Below are 10685 nucleotides of genomic sequence, written 5' to 3'. Positions count from 1 at the left end.
TCTCTTTAATTTGAAAAGCCACATGTATCATATATAAATTTATGCATGTAAATGTTTCTCTGCTCTGTTCATCTATTAATTGCTTTACACAAGACAGATTTTCTTGTCTGAACAAAAAGGACTTGGATTAGGACTTGACTAAAGTCTGAGGAAGTCTTTGGCATTTGTAGGAAGAATGAAAAGATTGTTAATAGAGGACGGCAAATTTGTTTTCTAAGTGAAACAAATGCTTTGATGTTCATTTGTGTTAATCTCTATTAACATACTTTGGTTTTTCACTTGTTAGTAAACACTGCTTAGAAGTGAGAGCCTCTATCTTAGCTGTCCTTCCTACCTACTAACTCTAGAATTCATATTGAGAGGCTGCTGGTTGACCAGAGGCAAAGGCTGACTTGCAGGAATGCAAATCAATGCTTAGGTTTTAAAGTCTAGGACCAACCCCTACTTCACCTGGGGTTGGTTCAAGATGTAATCATCTCATTCCTTCAAACCCTATCTTCCAAGTACAGATAAGAAAATTTCATACATAAAATAAGAGGTTTAGTGGCATTTGGAGTCATTTTTATTCATTCAAATACTCGTAGAAATAAAGGTTGGAAAAAGAAGATACGATCACCAGTCAGCTCTAAATGGGAATCTGGATGGAGCTATTTGAACCTGAAAAGCTGTCAGTTGAACATTTTCTGCCATATTGGGTAGGAAAACATCATCAATCCTTTTTTTGTGTTTGATAGGTACCTGTAATATAAGTAGATATTGGTGTTTGTTAACAACACAGTGAATAATTCTTGTTATAGCATCATAAAAAGTCACTGTTATTAATGAGACCAAGATCATTGATTTGGTCTGGGTTAGGCCAGACCATATAGTTAGGATGCCTTCTTGTCTGTATTTTGCCACTTGTCATGAAGGGAATTGGTCAAGAATGAATTCATCAATGGAAAGCCATTTCCAGTTAAGGAAGATAACACAGTTCATATTTCGAGTAATCTAAAATTCCTTAATTTTTTATCATTTGTGTTAGTGCAGGGCTAATTTTTAGAAAATTAACTGTACTCTTACATTTCAGCCATGTATAAATTCCTCTTCAATCAGTATTTATCTGACTTGTCTCATAGGCCTTAAGAAGTCAGACCTGAGATCTGAAGAAGTTCTAGCTAACTGTGTACCTTCCCTGGCCTTGAGGTTTTTTGCTTGAGCTTCCCATATTGTACATAGCCACTGGGCCAATGGGCCCACAGGACGCTTCACTATAGGGTTTATTTATTTGGTAGGGCAATGTTCATCAGTTAGCCTTAGACCATCACCCTTCTGAATCTCTCAAATATAGTAAATCTTCACTAATGCACTTAGCTGCTTAGCAGCCTTTTCAACAAGTCGTGACCACCAACACCCCCATGGTACTGGCACCTTTCAGGGTGAAATGGAGATGAAGTGAGTCTTGAAAGTCCTTGTGATCCCACATATACAAAGTGAACTTTGCTTCTTTTTGCAAAAGGCTTTTGCAGAAACATAGACATATAATAAAATTTCACATTTTCAAGAAAGATGACTGCACGGAGATTGGTGAGTCAAGCGAATGGTGGACATTAATAATGTGGCCCTGACTTGGTCAAGATGGTGTTTGGGTATCTTCCCAACCTCTTTCCCCCTTCTTAACTGCATGTTTAGAAATCTTGAAACTTTTGGTCCTTATAACTAGACCATCAGCTGCAGAATTACACCATCAAATGACTTGGAATGGCATACTTTTCTCTGAAGGAATGATTAAATCTTTTCCTCTTAATTTTTCTTCAGGTAATGGGGAAGAATTCTTTTTTTTTTTTTTTTTTTTTTTTTTGAGACAAAGTCTCACTCTTGTTGCCCAGGCTGGAGTGCAATTGCAATGGCATGATCTCAGCTCACCGCAACCTCTGCCTCCCAGGCTCAAGTGATTCTCCTGCCTCAGCCTCCCAAGTAGCTGGGATTACAGGCGACCGCCACCACACCTGGCTAATTTCTGTATTTTTCATAGAGACAGGGTTTCACCATGTTGGCCAGGCTGGTCTCAAATTCCTGACCTCAGGTGATCTGCCTGCCTCAGCCTCCCAAAGTGCTGGGATTACAGGCGTGAGCCACCATGCCCAGCCGGGAATTCTTAAATGTGTTGATTAGATATGTGAATCTCTAGAAGGGATTCTGAAAGAAAATGGAGCAAAGAGTAAAATACTTACTAAAGCAGTAGAGAGGAGACAGTGGAAGAGGAAGTCTATGTTATTTTACATAAACTAAAAACTGAAACTTACGAGTTCTTCAAATACGTGCTAATCTGCATCCCAACAGTTTTCTTGGAGGGTAGATTTCTCACGTGTTTTAAAATGACTTCCAAAACTATTTCTGCTCTGTTGGGGAACTCAGATAAGGAGTCTGATGCTGCTAGTTAATTGTTGAAGATGATTGGGGGAAAAAAGAAATTCAGAGATGGAACACAGCAAGGTGTTGGTACTGATTCCACACCCATTTATTGACTTGTAATTTAGAAGGTACTATTATAGGATTATTTCAACATCAGAATTTTCTTATCCAGATTCAAGGCACCTACATAAGCTCCTGATATATCATTTTTCTAATGTAAGTCTGAAGTGACCCAAAAACCAAAAAATCAAATTGTAAAGCTTTATTGTTTAATGCATGTAATCAATCTTATCATTACTTACAGTCTGTGGCCTTGGAATCCATCTTGTTATTTTACTGCCTTTGAGATTAGTCTTTAAAAAGCGTTGCTGGGAGTATCTGGATGATACGGAAGCAGAAGTTGGGGAGTATTGAGCCTGGGATATAAGGTCTGTAAAGTTAGAAATGTTAAATTATATCTCTGGTTGCAATGGATAAACTCAGATTATCTTGATTTTTTATTTTTTGAGAGGGGGGCCTCACTCTGTTGCCCAGGCTGGAGCATGATCATAGCTCACTATCACCTCACATTTATGCATCTAGATTTAATTCATAAAATTTAGGGCTTAAAATTGGCATCTAACTCAGCTTAATCAATTGTGTTTCGGCTTCATCAATTTTGAGCAAATATGTCAAAACTTGGTGTTTTTTGCCTGATAGTCATATGACCAAGTAAAAGTGAAGGAGGTGATGAGAGACTTGGACTGTGGTAGGTAGAAGAGGATAGACTGAGAGCTACTCAAATTAGTCGGAGTTGGGAATTAACCAGATTTGCAGGGTGACAAAGAATAGCTCCCAAATTTCTGGCTTAAGCAACTGGATATTTGGCACTACCATTTGCTGAAACAGCATCTTCCCCACCCCAAAAGTAGGAAGGGAGGAGGATAGGAAGACGGGTTCCATTCTTGTTGAACTTGTAAGCCTGAGACACATGAATGTAGACATTATTCACTGGATATATGGGTCATTGGATATATGGGTTTACAGCTCAGAGGAGAGTTTTGAGCTGCAGATGCAGACTTAGCAAACAATGATTAAAGCTGTGGGAAATATGCAATTATCTGGAGACAATGTGAGGTGAGAGGAGAAGGGGCCAGAAAGATCCCTGAACAACTTCAATGTTTAGAGGTTGGATACAGTAGGACGAACTAGAAGAGAAGACAGAAAAAGCAGCCAGAGGAAGAGAAAAACCACAAGGAGCGGTGCCAGGGGAACAATTAGGAGAACGGTGTGGTCAGCTGTGTCAAATGCTGCTGAGACATGAAATCAGTGAGAACTCAGCAGTGTCCTTTGGACTTGGAGACAGAAGTGAAGGTGATCTTGGCAAGAGCAACTGCAATGAAATGGTGGTGAGAAAAATCAGATTGCTGGCAGTGTGGTAGAGACCTATTCTTGGCCCCCAATTGCGAATCTCCCATCTCTTCTTGGAAATAGACCTCACATTTTATGTTCACACAGCGTCCTAGAGTAAAAACTACATTTCCCAGTCTCCTTTGTGTGGTCTTGGGCTAAGTGCTGGCCAATGGGATGTATGCCAAAGTGTCACAAGTGACTTCCAGGAACCATTCTCCAAGCTTCAAGGGAGGTGTGGGCCCTTCTTGTTGCCTTCCTATTGGCCAGAAAGCTTAAGCAGTCATCTCGGACCATGAGGTGGTGAGCAACATTTGGAAGCCACAAGTTGAAAATGGCAAAACCTGAGAGAAATTAAGTGAGGTGAATCACGAAAGTGAGTATAGGCTGAAGGGGTGGCCTGCCCCTCCACACCTGTGGGTGTTTCTCGTTAGGTGGAACGAGAGACTTGAGAAAAGAAATGAGACACAGAGACAAAGTATAGAGAGAGAAAAGCGGGGGCCCAGGGGACCAGCGCTCAGCTTACAGAGGACCCACGCCTTACAGAGGACCCACGCCGGCACCAGTCTCTGAGTTCCCTTAGTATTTATAGATAATTATCTTTACCATCTTAAAGATAAGGGAGTGGCAGGACAATAGGATCGTTTTTAGGGAGGAAATCAGCAGTAAGACGTAAGAACAAGGATCTCTGTGACATGAATAAGTTTAAAGGAAAATCCTGTGCCTTGAGATAAACCTTTTAGCAGCATTGTTTCATCCTATCACATGGGGATAAACCTTGGACAATACCTAGCTTTTCTAGGAACAAAGACACCCTGCACGCCCCAAATCCATTAAACCTTGAGTTACCACAGCATATGTCTCTTGCAAGGACAAGGTTGGGGGCAGGGTCACAGATTAACAGCATCTCAAATACAGAACAAAATGGAGTCTCTTATGTCTACTTCTTTCTATATAGACACAGTAACAGGCTGATCTCTTTCTTTTCCCCACAATAGGCAGCTCTTTTAAGAAGTCTGACTGGGAAGAGAAAGACCAGCAGCAGGGGAAGGAATATGTCGTCAAGGCAGCGGGGGTAGGGGGCGTTATTTTACAGTGGATTTTATGATCCTGGCACATACATGTATGTATGTATTAGAGGGATGCATGGACGGGAAATCCAAGTATGCAGAAAGAAGCAGATAGTTGAAGGCCCCTGAGAAGGTAGCAGCAGATGGGGCCCTTTACATAGGGATTGGCCTGGGGAAGAAAAGGGACGCCCTTTCCATGTTCACGGGAGGGAAGGAGAAGCAGCAGAGTACAGATGTAGGTGGGCTGGGAGACAGGGAGAAAATGGCATTCCTGTCTGAGGGTTTCTAATTTCTCTGTGAAGTGGGAGAGGAAAGGATGAGGGGGTGGGGAGAGTGGACGAAGGTCTGAGGAGACAAGGCAGATTTAAAACAGTTGCTGCAGGGAGGAGGCGAGAGTGAGCTGACCCGACCCTTACTCCAGTGGAGGAGCAGGTAAGCTGAGTCTAAGCCATCCAGGCATGAGTCTTAGTCTGTGGCTCCATCGATTTGTTCAAAATCGGCAACAAGACCCAAGTCAGTCCAGGCAGAGCCCAATTCTTTTTAACTGTCCCATCTCCACGCCCTGCTCCTGCCATGCTGAGCATGAACAGAGATGGAAGCTACAGAGGTGGCTGCCATCTTGCTTCCAAAGAGCCTTGCTTGCTTTCTGCTCCCAGCCTCCTCAGAGCCAGAGATGGAGAGAGTGAAAGCAGTCCTGATGAAGTAGTTCAAACCTAGGTGAAGCTACATTTAGCCAGGCCTCCTCTCAACATTTTACAGTTTTATGAGCCAAGTGATTTCATTTTTTGCTTAAGCATTTCTAAAATAATTGATTTAGAAAAAAATCATAGTTTCTTAGGTGTTGCAAAATCCTAGGGGAATCACGTTAATGGCAAGGAAAGGGAGCTCGCCCTCTGAGCACATCTGTGCTTCCGACGTGGGAGGCAGGGATGCTGCCGTGGCTGGGCTGCTGCGGAAGACCCCTGGGTCACGTGGAGACTCCAGCTGGACAACAGCAAAGGAAGGAGGAGTGGGAGTATGGCTGACTTTCACTGCTTAGCATGAACAGTATGGGTAATAGCTGGCTGTGCCCTCAAACCCCTCCTCTCCCTGCACAGGGGAACAGAAGGGGGCTGAGGCCCAGGAGTAACCTCTACCTCTACTTCCTGGGAAAGAAGCTTCCTTCCCACTCCTGCTTCCGCCCCAGTCCTGGGAATTAGGGTCTCCCCCACCTGCCTTGTGCCTCACTCTGGTTCTCTTTCACAATAGGCAGGTGTTGGAGGACATGGATGGCAGTTCACTAGGACGGATTATCCCAGGAAGGGATTAGAAAGATGCCTGGCTAGGCTGCGGGCAGAGGGGAAAGGGAGAGAAGGAAAAAATCCCCTGGCACATGGAGAAGACAGTGTAAGGTACAGAACTAAGTAGGGTCAGGCGTCAAGATAGGGCCCTTGGGTGCTCTTGATGCCCTTTGTGTTGGGGCTGGGGCAGCAGCAACAACCAGTGGCTGGGGTGGGGGACACCAGCTCCCAATGTCAGGTCCAGGCAGCAACCCAGAGGTGGGAAGGAGGGCCCTGTGAGCTTTACTGCCAAGCCCAGCTCTGCTGTTAGTAAACCCAAAGTAACTTCATCTGTGACTTTGTGCTCCCGAAAGGCTGTTTCCTCAGCTCATTCACGCTGGAAAGTAGCCAAAAGGAAACACAGATAAAGGGCTAAACACATGTATGCAAGTATAGTAACCAACACTTGCACAATTACTAAGTGCCACTATACTAAGTGTCAGACAGGGATTTTTTCATTTGATCTCAGAGCAAGCCTTTGAGCTGAGTATTCCCATTTTACGGAGAGGCTAATTAAGATCTGTCTAAGGTCACGCAGCTAGCAGTCACAGAGCCAGGGCCTGAATTCTGGCTGTTTCACTCCAAAGCCCACATACTCTACTACTAGGCTATGTACAGAACAGGAAAGAAGAGACATGGCCAATCATAACAACAGGCCAATCATGGCTAGTGATATTTGGTGATATTTCTGATAGATCTAGAAGATAATTTAGAATGTATTTTAGTCCTCATCTTACAGAGGAGGAAGGTGGTTTAGAGACATCCTGGGGTCTGGCCTCAGCTCCATGCTGCCTGCTGACTGCACTGCTCAGAGAGCTATTTTGATTGTTATTTTCAAGGACACCCCAAGCCCCCAGCACCCAAGAATCATAATGTACTTTATGAATAACTCTGAGAAATGGGGTCATTGGTATCCCAAAGCGTTGTCTCAAAATCCAATGAACTGGGTTTTTGTGTGTGTGTGTGTGTGTGAGAGAGAGAGAGAGAGAGAGAGAGATGGAGTCTCGCTCTGTTACCAGGCTGGAGTGCAATGGCACCATCTCAGCTCACTGCAACCTCCAACTCCTGGGTTCAAGCAATTCTCCTGCCTCAGCCTCCCGAGTAGCTGGAATTACAGGCACGTGCCATCACGCCCCCCTATTTTTGTACTTTTAGTAGAGATGGGGTTTCACCATGTTGGCCAGGATGGTCTGAATCTCCTGACCTCGTGATCCGCCCGCCTCAGCCTCCCAAAGTGCTGGGATTACAGGCGTGAGCCACTGTGCGCAGCCAAGACCAGTTTTTTATGACTGAAACCTTTTAGTTTTGGATGTCAGTACTCCAAGGTGCTCAAGTAGGAAGTTTTGACTGTAAATCAGAATTAAGATTTATCCATTTATGTGTCATTCAACAAACATTGTGGAGGACCCACTCAATAACTACTGGATACTTAGTGACTGGGTCCTACCTGAGTCCCTGAGACCCTCCTCAGTTCAGACCCCAGAGACTGGGAGGTTTCCTAGCCAGAGCAGGGGTATCCTTACCGCCTGAGGAGCCCGTGGGGACAGCTGACTGCTGGGCATCGTGAAGCTGACTCTGCAGCTCCTCCACACGCTGGAGAGCATCCAGCTTCACACTGCGCTCCTGGGCAAGCCGGCTTCTCATCTGAGGGGAAAATGAGAAGCTGAGATGCTTTGTGCTCACTTTCGTTTCCTCAGTTCACATGGGGTTCCTAGGGAAAATGGGTGTCCCAGGCTACCCTGCAAAGAGAACTGGCTCTTAAAGTCCTGATTAGGCTGAACTCAGCCTTCTGAGAATCAAGAACTTCAGGAAGACCAGGAACTTAACCAAAAAGGAACAGTCCGTGGAATCCCTTATACCTTATAATAGCTAGGAGCTTATTCACAAGGTTATATCTTTCATGTCTATTTCATCAGATAGGTAGAGGAAGAGGGGAGTGAGGGCCCAGTGCACACATGGCCTTGGAGGCCCAGCCACTGCATCTACACTGAGGACCTGTCAGAGCCCCTGGACGGTTTCAGACAGAGGAGAGACTTGATCTCTCTCCTAGATCTCTGCTCTCAGTTCAGCATCTGCCAGGAATGTCCTGGTCTGACAGAAGCCCATTTCCAGAAGCAACCTTTGTATTGACTTGTGTGGCTCTGCCCGTGCACAGCTAGCCCACACTCCCCAGCCAGACAGTGCCCGGGGCCACAGTGTATCTCATCTGCCCAGATCACAGGTGGTTTTGCTTTTTCAATTTATAATCTCCTAATTGTTTTTACTTGTAGAAAAGTAATACATACTCTAGTGGTTGGAAGAGCATCCCCCAAATTTCATGTCTACCTGGAACCTCAGACTGTGACCTTATTTGGAAATAGGGTCTTTGTAGATGGACTTGTTGGGATGAGGTCATACTGGATTTAGGGCGAGCCCTGAATCTAATGACTGTTGTCCTTATAAAGAAGACAGGATAAGGATACAGACACTCAGAGGAGCACATAGGAAGAAGGCTCCATGATGACAGAGGCAGGACTGGAGTGAGGTAGCTACAAGCCGAGGAATGCCAGAGACCAAAATGGGACTAAGAAGAGACATGGAACAGATTCTTCCTCAGAGCTTCCAAAGGAACCAGCCTTGCCAGCACATTAGTTTCAGGCTTCCGGCCTCCCGAGCTGTGAAGGAATACGTTTTTATTCTCTTAAGCCACTCAGTTTGTGATAATTTAGTAAGGCAACCTTAGGGATTGAACACACGTGCTAGTCTCAAGCATTCAGCCACGTGAGTTATACATCCCACTCTGCCTGCACAGACCTGGCCAGAAGGCTCCACAGAGTCTTGCCCTAAACGTTAAAGGGGGCTCTTCCTTATGTCGGGGGGCCCCCAAGCATCCTTTAAATTTCAGAAGATTACCAGAGCTCCGGAGTTAGGAAAACATCCTAATATAAACTAGGTCCAAAGTCCCTCTCCATACTATAGGGATTTGTGTAGGATCCTTATTCCCTATGGGCTGGTACCAAGGAAACATATCAAGATTTTCTGAGCCAGGCTGCCACTAGGAAACTTGAGAAATACCAGCAAGGAAGCGTGCTTCCTCAGGACCTCCTTGTGTTAGGCCACTCGTCCCCACGTCACAGACGCCAGTGAAGTGACTTGCCCAAGGCCACACAGCCAGGATTTGAGTCCAGGTCTATCTACCTGTTTCCAAGACTGTCTACCTTCACATTCCCAACAAAAATATAAACAGCCAACATTTACTGAGAGCTATGTATCACACCCTGGTTTTGCTGTTGTTTGTTTTGAGATGAAGTCTCACTCTGTCACCCAGGCTGGAGTGCATTGGCGCAATCTTGGCTCACTGCAACCAGGTTCAAGTGATCTTCCCACCTCAGCCCTCTGAGTAGCTGGGACCACAGATGCACACCCCCAGCCCTGGCTGATGTTTATATTTTTTGTAGAAACAGGGTTTCACCATGTTGCCCAAGCAATCCTCCCACCTTGGCCTCCCAAAGTGCTGGGATTACAGGAGTGAGCCACCACACCTGGCCTGTTTATTTTTGTTAACTTTTTAGTTTTTAATTTTTTAATTTTTATTTTTTAGAGACAGGGTCTTACTCTTTCACCCAGGCTGGATTACAGTGGCATAATCTTAGTTTACTGCAGCCTTGAACTCCTGGGCTCAAACGATCCTCCTGCCTCAGCCTCCCAAGTAGCTGGGACTACAGTCATGCCTGTTTTAGGCCCGGTTTTAAGGGCTTTATTTGAATTACTTAATTTCTTAATTTAATCACCCCCTCCCAAATTTAGTGAAGTGAGTACATTGTTTCCATTGTAATGATGAAGAAACCAAAGCACAGATTGGCCACAGACCTTGCCCAAAGCCACACCGCTGGAGGGCTGGCGGTATGAACCAGTCAGTTCCACTCCAGGGCCTGTGCTCTAAATCACTGGTCCCCAACTTTTTGGCACCAGGTACCGGTTTCATGGAAGACAATTCTTCCACGGGATGGGGGCAAATGGTTTCAGGATGAAGCTGTTCTACCTCAGATCATCAGTCATTAGTTAGAATCTCATAAGGAGCGGGCAACCTAGATCCCTCACGTGTGCAGTTCACAGTGGGGTTGGTGCTCCTATGAGAATCGAACGCCTCGGTTGGTCTGACAGGAGGCGGAGCTCAGGCGGTTATACTGTCAGCTGCTCATCCCCTGCTGTGCGGCCCAGTTTCACAGGCTATGGACCCCTACTGGCCCACATCCGGGGGGTTAGGAACCCCTTCTATAAGTGACCTCAACCAGGCGCAGGCAACAGGCCAGGACACTGAGGCTGTCCGAGGTCAGACAGTGAATATCTGCCCATGGAGTCGGAGGCCGGGGATAGATTAAAGAAGCCACTTCTGGCTGGAAGGGGCCGGGGGTGTGGGTGGGGGGCTCGGGTCTTGCTGGCTGAGGATTGCTGTTTAGAGTAGGTAGGCATAGGGACACTTGAGCTGTCAGGAGAGCTGGAGCTGTACTCTACAAAGGGCCAATGGCTTATA

At 45.5% G+C, this 10685-nt stretch overlaps 1 protein-coding gene across 1 annotated transcript in view; it reads right to left on the bottom strand.

The window, feature by feature from the left end:
• Nucleotides 1-529: 529 nt before the first annotated feature.
• LOC105536559 (coiled-coil domain-containing protein 162) overlaps nt 530-10685 on the bottom strand; it is a 45260-nt gene continuing 35104 nt past the window's right edge. The window contains exons 14-16 of the mRNA XM_011975953.1: nt 7696-7816; nt 2697-2824; nt 530-738 (exon numbers count right to left, since the gene is read on the bottom strand). Coding sequence (XP_011831343.1) covers nt 613-738; nt 2697-2824; nt 7696-7816 — 375 coding nt within the window. The 3' untranslated portion in view covers nt 530-612. The remainder of the gene's footprint in view (nt 739-2696; nt 2825-7695; nt 7817-10685) is intronic.

The sequence above is a fragment of the Mandrillus leucophaeus genome, unplaced genomic scaffold, assembly GCF_000951045.1.
Source record: "Mandrillus leucophaeus isolate KB7577 unplaced genomic scaffold, Mleu.le_1.0 Scaffold160, whole genome shotgun sequence".
Lineage (NCBI taxonomy): Eukaryota > Metazoa > Chordata > Mammalia > Primates > Cercopithecidae > Mandrillus > Mandrillus leucophaeus.
The sequence above is the reverse complement of the archived record's forward strand: the minus strand, read 5'-3'. Positions and strand labels throughout refer to the sequence as shown.